This window comes from Ptychodera flava, chromosome 21 (genome assembly GCF_041260155.1).
Source record: "Ptychodera flava strain L36383 chromosome 21, AS_Pfla_20210202, whole genome shotgun sequence".
Taxonomy (NCBI): Eukaryota; Metazoa; Hemichordata; class Enteropneusta; family Ptychoderidae; genus Ptychodera; species Ptychodera flava.
The window spans coordinates 35,441,775-35,458,625 of NC_091948.1; the positions used below are offsets into that span (position 1 = coordinate 35,441,775).

The 16,851-nt window shown below is 35.9% G+C and overlaps 2 protein-coding genes across 6 annotated transcripts in view; both read right to left on the bottom strand.

Moving 5' to 3' along the window:
- LOC139122139 (gonadotropin-releasing hormone II receptor-like) overlaps positions 1 to 8,684 on the bottom strand; it is a 195,757-nt gene extending 187,073 nt beyond the window's left edge. For all 4 annotated transcript variants that reach the window (XM_070687555.1, XM_070687553.1, XM_070687554.1 and 1 more), the window contains exon 1: positions 6,679 to 8,684. The gene's annotated coding sequence lies outside the window, so the exon portion shown is untranslated. The remainder of the gene's footprint in view (positions 1 to 6,678) is intronic.
- Positions 8,685 to 12,117: 3,433 nt separating this feature from the next.
- LOC139122137 (myosin-IIIb-like) overlaps positions 12,118 to 16,851 on the bottom strand; it is a 69,816-nt gene continuing 65,082 nt past the window's right edge. For both annotated transcript variants that reach the window (XM_070687549.1, XM_070687550.1), the window contains one exon: positions 12,118 to 15,052. In XM_070687549.1, coding sequence (XP_070543650.1) covers positions 14,996 to 15,052 — 57 coding nt within the window. In that variant the 3' untranslated portion in view covers positions 12,118 to 14,995. The remainder of the gene's footprint in view (positions 15,053 to 16,851) is intronic.

The following is a 16,851-nucleotide window of genomic DNA, read 5'->3' on the forward strand; positions in this document are numbered from 1 at the left end:
CGATCCTACGATGACCCATCAGCTTCCTTTTCACGATAAACGACTACAATCTTTAATTTAAAGGGCAAGTAAGCCAAGTTGAGTCACTATTTCAACTAATAACTGTCCTACATGGTATGACTATTATTTTGTAGTAATCTTGAAACAATATGAACGATAGAGTAATCGCATAATTTTCATATTTCTAACTCGCAGCTGTTAGAGTCAAGCAATTAATGACTATACTTATTTTAAACGTAACTTCAAGGCTTATTATGGATTTCATCCGACCCAATATTCCTATCTTTCTCTTCGATCAACAAATTTATCCTCTCCTTCGTTCAACTAAAAGACGACGGAATAAGAGCCAAAATGGTTTACGCCATCGTCATCGAAATTCATAAAGTAGTAATTTAAATAAATATAATCATGATGAGTACCTAGGAATTAATATTGTGTAATGCTGGCATCCTGGTGATGGTAATCCTAGGGCATTGTTAGGTTGCAAATTCCAAAAGCAATGCATTTTTACAGTTGATATGATCGCTTGTCAATCGGGTCTGCAACGCCAACCTGAAAATTGTTCAGCCGTACTGGTTTTCAATACACATCTCAGAAAAGCTAAAGCATTATCAACAGCTGAGTGACTAGAGGATATCCGAAAACTTAACAGAATAACATTTGCCCATATTCAGTGGATAGTGAGGCATTTACATGGTAAAATGGTCTTTGTTAAATTTTCAGAGAGTACTAATGACAGTGCATCTCCTGTTCATTTTGTTTTAGGCAATGGATATCTGCGGAGGTGACTGAATGACAGATATGTGTCACATCAATTTACAATTGAGGAAAAAATGTGCATATTTTGCAAACGTTTACGTGTCGTTTGCGAAAACAAGGCTTTTCAAATAATGCAATTGTCATAATCAGTATGACTTTCCGACAATCCACTCGATAGATATTTAAAAAACCATCATTCCGTGTCATATATGCTCGTCCAAAACTATTGAGTTTGACGTACTGAGAACACTTTCCATCACTAACATCTATAGGTACATTCCACACAAATTATTCCCAAGAGCTTGAATTTTTCAAAGTCACATCGTCATTCATAAAACGATAAGTACTTACGTCATGATTGTTGCGAACATATCCTGCCGGTACGTAGATGGTAATTCACTATAGTATGGTGTCGTTACCCTGGGGTAAATGAACTGCGATGTCATTAGATTGGGCATCATCGTTACGTCACTGTACGCTGGGTACATGATAATGCCATGGCAACTTCTCTAATACCAACTGTGTGATGCGTTCACCATGCTCTAGGTTAGTAGCAGTTTCTTTCCGAAATGAATGTTCACAGGAAAGGTTTCCTTGGGCAGGATATTTTTGACCATAGATGACTTTGTCATGTCTATCGTTAAGTCAACTTTTGCTACAAGTAAAGTATACTAGCTGTCTGTGAAAGACAGCCATAGTCAAGATGTCTACCATTCGTGACCACACGATCTGGTGAAGTAGCACAATTCTTATAAACATTTCTCATGTATGGGTAGGGTCAGGTTGAGATGAATGGCCACCGTGCACTTTATGAAATTTCATCAATGTATATTATCAAATTGAGCACCTTTTTCGGAAGAGGCAAGTTTATGATTGCTTTCCACACTAACTTGGTTATTTTGCAAAATTGAGTCACATCACATTGCTTATATGCCTGTCTATTTGTTGCATTCATTGTTACATAGTATCCTGGCAGTAAACTTGTGATAATTTGATCGGCTCGGGAAGAACTCATTGGGAGATCTATGTAGCCTTTGCGTTTGCCACTGTTTCTTAGAAATACCCGAAGCTGTTTATTAGAAATACCCAAACTAATTTGTTTCAACGTGCCATAAGAACAACTCATACACTTAACTTGTTTATGTGTGTCAGCGAAAAACCATAGACTATTATTGTGTTATGAATACGCCCAAAATGGCAAAAGACCTATTTCTTTCATTTTAATGTCAAAAGACATAAGATTTAAGACATGACCTGGTTACTCTGACATCGATGCAAGTTACAGGACAGCACACTCTAACCTTATAACAAGGCTACTTGAAGGCTATTTGTAAAAAGCTTTCATTTCTAGAACTGTTGTTAAGATACGCCTCCATACTCTTTTGTAGACTTAATTCAAAAAACATCACAGTACAATTAAAATGATTGTGCATGCCATCGTAATTTGCAACATAATCCAGAATGGCTGACACGTGAACACTTTAACCCCCCCCCCCCGTTTCTATTGTTTGTTTTCTGTTTTGTTATACCGATAATCATGAACCATTTTCATTAAACACGTTATGTTGACATTTGTGACTCCATCCAATGTGGCGGTTCAGATGGTCACTCACAATTTAAGGATACTGTAGCGCTCTGGGAAGGCTTTAAACCATTGCCACAGCTATCTCGCAGAACAAAGAGGCATCAGTATTTCCGTTTAAACATTTTTGTTAAACGTTGAGATCCTTTCATATAAGAGCATTAATGTCCATGTTCTTTTTTCGCGAAATCGTTATAAAGCAAAGCCATGTTGAATGATAAATTAGTGTACTTTCTTAGTCTTTTTTAGTCTTCTTTGTTTTACTGAAATTTGTTCAATTGTCACATTTTGGCAAGTTGTGCAGTGGTGTGAGCGTTTTGTATAGCGCCATCGCGGCTTTGAGTGGGATGTTCTTTACTTTGCAGTGTCTGACCATCCTGGACATGGCAAATACAGTCAACATGTTACATGCACGACAGAATCAAGTTTCTTGTCTCATTCAACTTTCCTGAAGAGAGCGCATGTTCGATAAGAACTAACTGAAGTGTTCTGGAAATCCACAACACAGCAAATGATAACAGCAACGTCTATCTTATTTTAATGATGACAGCATAGTATCCAAATCGAAAGCACAGTATTTTCATAATCTTCAAAATTGGCTCAAAAATTAATATTTCACGCTCTCGATACATTGGAGTCCTTGGAAGCGATAGGCCTAAATCCAGCCGTAAGTTTACTCGATTTTGACAATCCTAACAATAGTGTGTTGGACTCGATAATAAAATTGTCAAATATTGCTCACTTAGAAAAAAAGTCAACTTTCTGTCATCAACTGACGTTTACAGACCTGGGATTTGAAGGAATTAATAAATCGTAAAAGAAAGTGACTCGTTTACTCTATCAGTGTGATCAATTTGTACTCGATCAAAACTAATGGCAAATATTTTTGTTTGGTGCATTTGAAGGCCCATATTTAATCAAGGCAAAAGTTAGTGCGTTTTTAAAATATCTCAATATTTCCCTTGAAATTGCATACAGACATTTCTGCTCATACTCAAAATACTTTGATTAAAATACAAAGTTGTCCTGCGCAACTTTATCGGCGTAGCCGCCATAGACAGTATCAGTAATGGGTTTCCTTGTAATCTCATTCGCACAGTTTCAGAGGAGGCCTTTTATCTGGTCTTTTGGGATTTATTTTATCGTGTACGATCGTACTCTTTTCAGCGTTTGCGACTTGCATTTTCTGAAGGAGTGAAAACTTCCTTACATAGATATCTACTTTTTACGGATGCAATTCTTTCATCTGTGTACAAGTGAGGATGTTGCGCTATGTTTTGAACGAATTGCGATAGAGTGGAATGATATGTTCTCATTCACTGTAGGGCAAATGCCGATATTCAAAAGCTCTATGCAGGCCTAACTATAAATTGCAATGCGTAGAAACTCCGCAGACGACATTTTTCATCGTTTTGCATTTCAGAAGTGTGTTGCCAGCAACTACAAATATTCTTGTTTCACCTAATCTACTGCCGGAGCGGAAAATAAAATTAAAGCTCTAGCTTACGTAAATTCTCAAAAATTTTGAAAGGGGCCCCTGTTGGAATATGATTATTGTATCGCGTTTCAGTATGTCATATTTAACGTTATGACTTTCTGATCCTGATAAATTTTGATATATAGTCACCTAGAACTTTCACCTAATGTGTCCTCCAGTATTTTGCCTTATAGCGCAAGACTTCACCTTTTAGTTGATAAGTCGCACGCACCTCGTAATAAGACAAAATTTAATTGTGACCTGGGGATGGATTTTTTGCTTTTATAAAACGTGAACCGATGTTAATCGTGACAACACAAATCTTCCAATATTCTGGTTAGTAAGCTCAACCCTCTGTTTGTTTTCTTTGACCGGAAATTAATGGGAAAAGAAATGGTAATGGTATTCACAAGAGAGTAAAATCGCGTGATGTCGTTCCCTGTAGCAGAGACATAATCTAACCACTGGCATGTTGGCAAATAAAGGATTATTGATTTGGTAACTATCATTACAGTGCTGGAAATCACCACATTTTGTTATTTTAATGTGATATCAAAACAAATCTCGGACTAAAAGCATTTCTAAATACCAGGAAAATTTTAAAAAAAACATAGAAAATCAATTCAACATTCCTTTGGTAGACTCTGCTTCCCGTTAAATCATGAATGCATAAAACGCAGTTATGATTGGCATGATATCGATGATCTTGCGTTTTGCATCTGACCGGTTCATGTGCGCCATTCTTAACCTGCAGTACGTCGCAATAAGACATTTCAGCTGCAATCTACGGAAACATTTGTCCCCTCTCAATTCAGCATTTATAGTTTCATTTTTCTCTATATAGGATTAAATGTATCAAGAAATCTCCTCAAGGATAATCTGTTTTTGCTGAAAAAGTAATTTATTGACATATTTCTTAATGGGAAACATAATACACTAAACATTTCTTGTAAGGACTAGAAAAATAGTGTTAATTAAAATAGGGATATCATTCGAATGTTATGAAAATCAAATGCCAGTTACCTAGGGCAATCATTGCGATTTTTAATATTTGAATGTACAGTGGCAGAAGTTGGTGAGAGCCTTGGACAATTAAAACATGCGAATAGCAAACGAGGCTGCCTGTGTTTTGAGGTATTAGCTCAATTTCGATTATCGTGCACAAAGTCACACCAATTATACGCCATGGAAACCGTGAGTACAGCCGCAGTTCAGATTTTGTTTTGAAATATCTGTCGCTCAAAAATTTGTCAGCAGTTTTAACTTCAAACAAACTATTCAACAATTTATTGTCTGGTTCTGTTAAAATGATAATTTCGTCCTCTGGTTTTTGCACTTCCAAGCTTTCGTGTAGTAATTTTCTTTGGGAGGGGAGTGTTTTTGACGGTTTGGGGCGTGGTTGCGCGCAAACGCAGTAAGTTTCATTAACTGTGCGTTTTAACTATCAACGATTCATTCGATGCGAACGATTTATGATAGACGAAATGATGACGCCAGCGTAATAGAATCCTGACAGTACCCAATGAATATATACCACACATGATGACTGCAAGTTGCCTATGATGTGTGTGTTGTGTGACCTTTTTACATTTAACTGTATGGCGAGATACCACAATCACAGAAAATTTAATGCTTTTCAAACGATGAAATACAGTTATTTTCTCGATCCCGAGGAAAGTTGACGATAGTAAGAAATGGGTACAAGCATATCACTGTCAAATCATTGTTGTTCGTGTTAAATTTATTTATGCGAGAGGCTGGAAAAATCCGTATGGTAGAGAATTAAAGGCAGAGAACATATGCTTGTTGTGAATCGATGCAAGAGCAGATACTAAATTCTGAATGCACTGCGAGGTAGGTGCAGTAATTACTATATGTTAACACTAACAATAACACGATTGGAACTAATTTCGGATAATCGGATGGTGAAGTAATGTCAGTTTCTGCTGCAAATGTAGGCTTATCTGCTATTCTTTTTAAGTTATACGATGGCTTTTATGTGTAATTTTGAATATTGCAACAATCAGCTATAGGACATCTGACACTTTTGAGAAATTTGAAAAATACGCGGATACAATTATCCCAAATTAGTTCCAATTGTGTTCAATATAAAGTTACGGAAAGTGGTAGTGGAATAGAAATTGTAGTAATAAACACTTTGCTTACTTTGATACAATGCACATGTCTGACACATAGTACTCTATTTAAAGTCAACCACTGTAAGTATCCAAGTTCATAAACAGTGATTTGTTTCTCTTCATATGCTACATGGATGTGACATTTCATAAATATTTCGACAACGATAACAAAGACAACAATGTGTAAATTGTTGTGACCTCATACAGTCGAACTGGGATTGCAGACCAAAATGTAGGCTAACCATGTTAAAGTAAAATTGTAACTACTAATCACAGAAATCCGGGTTCTTCCTTGATAGTTGCTGTTTCATAAAGATTTTAATTACAACATGGTTTCCATTTTAGAGATAACTTCATCAACAATTACTTTTAGTCTATCGGTAATCATTTAGGTGGTCTGTAGATAATCTTATAGGTTGAAACATAGCCGAGTGGATGTTTGACGCTTACGATTTTGACTCTGACATAAAAATTTAATTCACCCTACAGTTTTGCATGTTTAAACTTCAGGATTTGCTCTTAAAGCGAAAGAACAATATGTAAATCATGCTGTCTTGTTGATATGTCAATTTTATGAATCTGTTTTCTATCCATAAGCATACGGAGATCTCACACTTTGATCAACCAACCTCTATTTCGGTAGCTAGTTATAGATATCAGCAATGGGTACATAATATCGAACATTCTACTAACGATAACATCTACATGAAGACAAAACTGACCTGTATCAATGGATTCTTGCTCTCGGCGGAATAAATGGTACCAATCTTGGCCAAAACCTCGACAGAAAGGACAGGAACACCAAATCCCTCGGTGATGAGACCCTAGATCAGTGAGAAATGACTACAAGGCTAACCGTGCCATTACGTGTATCCAACTTGACGGCATGTGCAGCGCCTCAGGTTTGATTCATTCAACGTGTACTTGATGGACACCTGTTTGTGCACTCGTTTCACACAGATATTGACCAATGAGAGACAACAAAACATACTTCATATCAGCCTTGAGCACGATCCATCGACAACAACCACTGTACATTCGGTGCATCCAGAGAGTGACGATAGAGTAAAACTTTGCATATTTACAATGATTGCATCTAACATTGCAAGACACTGTTTGAGTCTTAGTTTTCATGCAATTTTTATTTTCATGGAAGTATGAAGATGTAAGCCAACCTAATAATCTAAATTTCCGAATCAAACGCCTTCCACTGGTTCATAAACGGCCACAGGGTTACCTTTTTTCAATTCTTAGTGTGTCAGAACAGTATTAGTATTGCACCTAAAACATCCTCGCAATTTGATCATTTCTCAATACTTTGGCTTCTCTTAACAAAATGCTACAGCATTTTGCATGTACAGATCAAACAGTCACATGACCACAATGGGACATATGACATTCAAGTTTGTCGAGTTTGAAAATCTAGTATCTTATTATAGGAATGGATAAAGCAAATGTTATGAAAATGTGCTTCAAAGAAATTAATGTGAGAGTAGATGGACGTGACCCATACATTAAATACATCTAAATTATCTTTAAAAAGATCTAAGATTTGCTGATTAGTTATATTTCTAAATTCAAATATGAAACAAATTCAGTGAAATGTTTTTACCAAAAACATGATCTTGCTCTTAATCAAACAGGTCAATACTTCCTTTTATCATCCTTAAAATACTTTGTCACTACTCACGACGACTTGGAAGGTTTCACTAGGTAGGATTTTGAAATTGCCTTGAACATAACACTATTAACCATCCTCCAACGCAGAGGTAGAAATATGGTAGGAAAGGTTGAATCTACGTGTAGATTTTGCAATAATCTGCAGAGTGCTTGCATATTGCTAATAAGAAAACGAATATTATTTCGGTAAGGTTGATTTTCGATCAGCTTTCCTGATACAATGCTTTGGATTCCAGCAGCTAAAAAGTCATTGTTTCCGCGACCCCACTCACTTGAGTTTCAAAATGATTAAAATTGTTCACCATGTTTCCAAGATTTTCTGTTCTTTCCAAAGTACACAAAATGCAGTTGTCTGAAATTTTTCTCCAATGTTCCCATTGTCGGCATATTTCAACCATATTTATAAAATTCTGTTCTGAATCATACTGGGAGCTTACTGTCAAGAACAATTTTGCATTTTCTCTTATTTTTCAGTTGAAAACTGTATTTTGAATACCGTCACACCACCAGAAATGCTAGTAAAATTGGTCAATTACTAAGTCCTTGGTATTCGCTGCTCTTAGCTAAGGTAAGTGCGAAGAGAACTAAAGGGCCTAACTCAGGGGATACAATATTGCGGCCATGTCCACGTATCAAGCTCCCCACCTTGGGGCTGCTCCGGCCACTGCACTGTGATACCACGTGAACTATATGTAGTTATTTACCATAATGTTCAAATACGGTTTCAATGCACAACCAAAACCATGTACCTTTATACATTTCTTATATATTTCTTACTCATCAAGTCCCATTCACAGTGAAAAATAAAATAAAAGACACCTTTCATTTTTATTTGTTTTTTTTTTGGTCAATGATAACTTTTTACATCTGTGCCTTAAATAACTGTCATATATCAGTACAGTTATCCAACAGCAGCACAAAGTGAATTTTTGACAAACGCCAGGCATTTATTGAACATTAGCGTGTACTTATGGTTTGCCATACCTAAGCCAAATCCGTCCGGAATAAAACATGAGGAGAAGCAACTCTCAGTTCCCCAAAGCTTTTCCATCAGATTAAAAAGCAAGTGAGCCCCCCCCCCCCCCCCCCCCCCGTCTCTGTGCTGTATAAACAAGAATGTGCCCCTTGTAGTTTTCTAATCTCAGATGACACTCCATGCCCTATTCATGACAACTAAACACTCCCTGAGTTATAATACCATTATTGGACCTGAATACTATTTAACAGCTTACAAACTTTGTAGACTCCGTTGACTTTACCACAGATTTTGCGAAACAGACAAAAACAGATACCTATAAAATTTACTCTAATCTCTAGCTCAACATCACCTAAAACACATCATTATTTTCAACAACTCTTTCGGGCATGTTCTCGGTATTTACCAACAAACGTTTACATATGGGAATACCCGGTATGGAGAAAAATTTACAATATTTTGTGAAAGTGGGATTTACAACAGTATGGTCCTGTCATCTGGTTTTGAATCATTGTTAATATATGTTCCATTAATTAATACCAAGCTTAGGATTCATGGCATTATGAACATACGCCTGTTGTGTCTATGCGTTATACCCAGACTGTCAGCCGTAAGTCAGGAATAGTTAGACAAAGACAGCTTGAGCTGATGTCGACACAAATGGGGGTACATGACCCGAGATTCTGACAGCTAGCAATGCCTCTCAATCAAAAACTGGATTCTTTGTTTGTTTATTGTACGGCATGTCCAGAATCGGTAGAAGGATATAACACTCTGCACATAAACGTTTCATGAACGCTGATAACAACACCATGTAAAAAGTGTTCCCTTCGTTCTGCGGTTTTGCTGTATCAATGAAGATATCAAGGAAAACTGTTCATTTGAAGCTAACGCTATTGACTACACGATGTGCCGTAACAAGACAGTATAATATGTAGTACAGGAGATGCATATCTGACCAGGTACTGATTGGCAGTGTCCTTATCCTATAATCCAACAGGGAAAACAAACAATGATACTGTAGGAGATAGGTGAAGCTTGTATAACGCCATATTCTCCAATATTAAATATGCTATGCATCGCTGTCGCATCATGGAAATGTATGTTCATGTTTAACCATTCATTCCACCCTAGGGATTACTCGTCCGAGTCATTTACGCTTCGTATCTACGATCATGCATCATCTTAATGATTCATGTTAATCAGTAAGACTCATAATCTTCCATTTTCATCATGTGCAGATGTGTAGTAATGCTTTCCATTATAATGAATCGAAGGGGTCGAGAGAACTTGTGATGTATACGTCAGTTACTCTGAATTCAATAAAACAGTATCATAATGTACGGTATTATTTTGAACATTCTAATCCAGCACTGGAACTCCATATGTTGTACTCCAATTTAAAATATCGTTTGAAAACTATAGATCTTTTGAGCGGTGGTAACTGTCAAATGCCCATGTTTGCTATTGTAAAGACAGCGCTGTTTGCATTGAATGGACAAATCCCACTTAATTGGGACTCACAACCATACATTATTTGCTTACCATATGTGGTTGTATTTCTTTCTACTGTAACAGATGTTGCATTATCACTTACACTTCATCCCGAGAACGGGGATTATTATTGATAGATGATAACCGCATTTCTGAGCTAAAAAGTTGTAGCTTTTGCCATTAAATTTTATCTCCACATATTTGAATTAAAACCACTCAGGTATGCATGCAGACAGCAAAATACTTGTCAAAAACTACACATGCACAGAATCGAGACTTGTCTCAATGGCAGGTACTTTCTGAGTAGCAAAGTTCATACTAATCCCGTATCCAAAATCCATGGGTCAAATACCAGATTTACGTGGCCAGGAAAACCACAAAACAGTACAACACAAACAACAAACATTTCACCCACAATATGCACGACAAATTTAAATCTGGAAGAAAGATGTATGTGCATCATTCTGCAAACTTCAACTTGAAAATCTGAAATATGTTCACAGTTGGATCAACTTAAAAGTATAGTATGCCCATGTCTCAATTGGTATAATTATTATAACCACTTGCAAAATTTCATCGAATTTGGTGCAGCCCTTTCAAAGATCAGAGGAAAATTTGAAAAGCCCATTAGATATAATAAGTTACCATTTACATGCATTTTACATGAAACTGTAGTGCGTCTTTCAGTTCACATATATATTATGAGCAATATGTATGGTTTCGTCAAATTTAATGCAATTATCGTTTATCAGAAATATGCAAATTAGCAACCAGCTGCAATGAAACTGCTTAACTTCGTCCACTACTCTCATATCTGTGTATCATAACTTAATGTATCAAGTTTAGTCATCTTTGGTCAAATCCTTACCGTACCTTACTATTTCTCTAGTTGTAAACATTCATTTGAAAAGCCCTCTAGAAAGTTAAGAGTGAAACACAATAATTACCAATTATTTTACATGAAACTGTAGTGTATCTTTCAGTTCACATATATATTATGAGCATGTATGGTTTTATCAAATTTAATACAATTATCATTTATGAGATGTGCACCTCGAGGACTACGTGACGAAGTGAGAAAAGATTTAGTCTGCCAGAAATACACTAGTCCTGTTGGGGAGTAGAGTGATACCCTGACAAGATGTATGCAGAGACGGGATAGGCCACCCTAATCTCTTAGTTAAAATAGAAATAGAATGCATGCAAGCATTAGGATAGCAATATCTATTTTCATTTCATTTTTTTCAGAATTTCAAGTAGAAACTTTTGACTCATTCAACTACAAACAATATGAACTCTATGATGAACTCTATCAAACAGTTAATACATCAACATCCAATCATTCAACACTTTGGAACAAATATTCCAATTTTTGGAACAAATAGTTCAATTTTTGGAACAAATAGTCCAATTTTATGTAGTGATTCAAAGCCCTATTACAAAAGTTCATCAAATCTAAAAATTAGCAATTATTCTTTGTGTTTCACTCTCAACTTTTACTGCTGTTTCATCTAAGTGTAATCAACTTGTCCAGCATCATCATACACCTGGTACACAGATACACATGATCCATATGCTCGTAAATCTATTATTATTCATAAAATACCAACAAAGGAAATCAATCGCTATTCATCACCTAATTAGGATTTTAATTAGAGCTTAAGCTAAACCTTTTAGTTTATTAAACTTCTTGTGGTGTTCTACCATTAATAGGGATGTGGATCAGTATCTATTGATTGTAGGGAACTGGAAAGGTGTCTCATGCGTGTAGGTAACTGTTTATTCTCATATTGCAGATGGTTTTCCTGATTTACTTCATAAATTGTCGATTTGAATGCAGCCTCAGTTTTCCTATTTTTTCAAACAATGCTAATTTCTGATTGACAAGGATGCATCAACTGAAAACCTTTGCATCAAAGAGTTTCCTGACATGCTCCAATAATTGTAGATACTGAATGACATATGATTGACATATGTTAATATACCACTGATTTTGACAGACTCATTGATATGAGTAGTTGGGAAAATTCTTTATTATACACATTACATTGATCTGCTTATGTTCCTTAGATTGGTGACTACACATTTGTAAATAAAATTACTTTCTTTTCTTGTTATCAATTACGCATCTTAAACCAAACACTCTACAAATCCAATATTGAATGGCTTTCATTTCCATACAATATTTGTTGAATTTATCTGCAATAATTGTTACATTCAAATTTCTTTCAATCCTTTTGACTAAAGGATTATTACAGAGTTAATAACTAACAATGGGAAGCATTGGCTATTGTTGTCAAAACGAGCTCTTCATGCCATCACCTAGGAAATGTACAAACACTGATCCACATTGTGGGTATTATTACATTTATCCTGGTAGAAGCAATTAACTATTACATTGTGGGCTGAGACTCATGTCAAGTGATGATTCTCATTAAATGCACATAACAAGTAAAAGCTGCTCCTTTGCTCCAATAAACTTGCATACTTGGATAATTGAAGTGTAACAGGCTTGTAGTTTATGATTATGATCTGCTTTTATCTGTGAATTGTACGTTGTACATAAATGCCATCCATGCCAGCAGGGGCAAAGCCTGGCATTGTGGAAGATGTCCTTTGTCATGAAACACAGCACGCAGTTAAGTAGTGATAGTATAAAATTCTACCATCGTATGAAGTAATACAAAATGTTAGATTTCAGCTTACTTCAACATTTCTCATTTTCATCACATGGACTACTAATGCATGTGTGAAAAAATATGAATGTTTCATTCAAGAGGTATTTTTTCTGTAATTCATTTTCTTTAATTCAACTGGTAAATAGCCTCTTATCTCCATGTTAAAAATACTGTAGATTAATTTTTATCAATACAAATTTTAGAGAGTATCACTCTTGTGTTATAAAATGAAAGTTAAAGACTGAATGTTAAAATGATGATATTCGCTGAATACATGCAGATATAGATGTATGTTAAAACCTAGTGTGCTGAACAGGCACTTTCAAAATTCAACACTGGGCAACAATGTCAAAATATAATTTGAGCAAATCAACCTCATACATGTATTTTACCATTTTTAGAGGCAATAATGGTGGTAGATCAAAATTCCAGCTTCAATTCTTTAGCCACTATAGGTTTCAATGCTCAGTAATTGTACACAAAGTTCATCCATTAGTTAATATGTTTCCATAGAAATTGCACATTTAAAAGGACAGTTACAGGGTTCAAGGGAGAAAGATACATGTTTTGGTATGTCAAAACAAAATAAAAGATGAACCAAAGTAATTTTTGAAAATGGCATGGATGAGTGTCCATAAAAATGTTGCTGTCCTGTGCGATGTTCACAGTTTGCTGGGGCTTTTCTTGGCCATTATTTCTAGAGAATACGATGACAGAATCCCATGGTGAGAGTGCATAAGCACATTGCACCTGGGGTATTTACACAAGGGCTTGCAGATAGCCTATTCTGCTGTCTATTCACGAGCGTCTAGCAAGTGTGGGGAAGGCAGATACACCGCAAGCCTCTGTGCATATACTCCAAGTATCATGTGCTTGCACTCTCACTATGAATTGTGTTGTATTGTACATGTTAAAACCGAAAGCACAAAGAAAATGATCCCAAGAACAACGGGATTGGACATCTTAAGGTGATAAGCTGATATGTACTAAGTTCCTACTTTCGTAATCAGGTTGATATTAGATGATATTATTGACTTCTCACTGGGTAGTTATGCCACTGGCCCGGTTGTGATTGGGAAGTGTTGTTTAGATGTTTACAGGTCAAAGGTTTGAATATTTGTGGATCAGGTCTCACTCAAGCCTTTCGCTGCAAACACGGCAGGAACGAACAGAGCAAAAACTGGCTAACGATTTAAAATTTACAGGGTCTGCTAAATTCTTTGCAAACATGGTAGAAATATAAGCAACATCGAAACACAGTTGAACTATTATCATTTCACAAATGAGCTGAGGTTTGTTGGAGCTGGTGTGATTGTGAGGGAAAGAAATATGAGATATCATAATACTGTGGTCTAATATATCCAAGCTTTCACAAATGTGATCTTCTTTCGTAGATAAAATAAACAGTATGTTTTGTCACAGCTGTCTTTGAAATCTTCCATGCCAATAGTTGTTTCTCTTGCAAGGTAGTATAGTTTACTGATGACCAGTTTGTTTATAAAATACTAGCTGTTTACAAACAAAAGTGGTCTGGGTTACAAGAGTTACAAGAGCTCATAAACATAAGATTATGGCAAAGTGTTTTTTGGTAGTCAACTGCTAAGCAAATACCAATGTTATGCTGGGGCTCTGGCGCAAGTAAACTGTGGTACATATGTAACAACAGAAATGATATCCTTACTTGGAATTTGTTCTATTATTCTGTCTGTAGGCTAGGTTGATGTTAGGTTTTCTTACACCCTCCTTCATGTTTCAGGATTCAAGAAAACTGAGAGGCTGAATAGACATATAAGGTACATGGTATTGATTATTTTACAACACATTGGAAACTGCCGGCAGCTACAACTTGAAGATTAAAGCATTAAGTTCATAGTGATTATTAATAGTGATGTAAATCATACAAAATATAAAATATCATTACATATAGATATTTTTTTAGAATAGAGCTCTAGATCATGACATATACACCCTCAGGCAAACGGCTATTTTTGAATTTTAACATGACAAAAATATACAGACAATTTCACAAATATGATCAAAAACTTAAAAACAAACACTTGGATAATGTGAAAAACACTACAGAAGCAAACTAACAGAGTTACTACATTAAGCAACACTGCTAAGTTGGCTTAAGCTGACTCATTGCACTTATTGGGAAAGTCAATTTTAAAATTTGTGAAAATTCAATAAGACAATTTCCTTGATAAATCTTCAGTTCTTAGGTTGATGTGGGTCACCACCAGTCTTTTGATAGACATGCTGATCTCTCTGCAAGGTAAGATCAGAAAGTGTAAATGTACTAAACAAACAACTTTCAAGTGTGTCCTACCTCTGTCAAAAAATTTGTGCAAGACGAGAGATGTACAGAAAAATTATAGGACTTGTCTGTAACATGTCCTGATCAGTACCCCGCCTACTGGGTTTGTGTATAAACCATTATTTTGAGAAGATTTCAGACGGTAGTCACAGGCTTTAATCAGGTCTGTCCATACATTACAGTCATGTAATTTCTCAATGTATCTGTTGCTGCAGCCACAGGTCTGAAACATGATTGTACAGATAGAACTATATCCAGTTTTGAATTTTAAGGGTCTGTTACAGATATGTAAAATTCAAAAGAGTTCAATATTTTGAAAATTATCAGAAATAACAGGTCTAACGATACATTTCCTGGAATGCAAAAATTTTAGACCCTTTCACATGTCTCTACATGCCTAACGGTTAATACATAAAGTTTGGTTGATACTCATTGTAATCAAGCTATAAGTCTATACTTTGACCAAATTCACAATGGGAATGAGTCAAGACGTGGACACACACACATGAGGTTAAGACACAATATCAACCCAACTTCATGTAATAGCTCCTTTATCATAATTGCATATTTTGGCAGTGACTGTTTTTATAACGGGACATTCAAAAATCAGTGGCAAGCTCAATAGTAGTCAACTATTTTTGCTTCTCTATGAATTCATACCATTTGGTTATGATGACGACCATCTCACTTAATATTGATATTATTCCACACTGAGGCTATACCACTTAATGGGAGGGGCTGTCATATACATTCAGTGCAAACAATTTTGATATTAAACTTTAAGCACAGCTTTTTATAGATACATGTAGGTGTATATTTAGAACAAGAATAAACCACAGGGTGGAGAGGAAAAAATGGGTGCTTTCCCCAAAGTACTTCAACTTTTAGTGACAGTTATTTGGTCCAAGAACATTTGGTCAAATTCAAACTGACTGGAACAGTGCTTGGGTAGCCTCAAAGAGAAACCATTTCCAATGTGTACATGAGTGCAACCTGGTAGTAGTGGTAAAGTCAGCTTATTGCCGGAGTGTGTTCTTCGACATCCTTTCATGTACACATGTACATTAAATTTATTAGCCACCCTTACATGAGACATGAATGTTAAATTTATTAGCCAAAAGGACTTAATAAGTGGATAAGCGAAAAAGTTGACAACACACGAAGTGAGTAGATAACGGTATTAAAAGGTAATAGATTTATTTATGGTGATACGCTGCGCCAATGTCCTCGTGCATCCTTTGCGGTATTTTTGTAATAACCTCATATTATCAGTACTCTCAACAGAATAGGAGGTGGCATGTATGTGATACAGTACTAATGTAAGCCTTATATTCAGGTCCCATGACACACCTGTGTACACAGTACTGCAGCAGTGTCTCTCTAACACTGTCACTGACATCCATGTATGTAAAGTTGTTCTTGCAGAAATAGACACAGCTCTGTGACAGGGAATACACAGGTCTGTCACTAGGATGGATTTTTATTGCTGTGTATACTTTGCTAAAAGTATATACAGTTAAGTTAAAAGTATACACAGTATACACGTCATTCCTTATTGCTGTGTATACTTTGCTAAAAGTACCAATCCTCATGAATTGAAAGCATCGAGCTGAAATGAAGTTTGTTTTATTCTAATAATCTCTATATGGTTAATACTTATCCCATGGCTTATGATACACTCTGTCATATTAGATTAAAGAGCCATGTCCTGAGACGGAAAGGATATGTTGACCAGTATATATATTTCCTT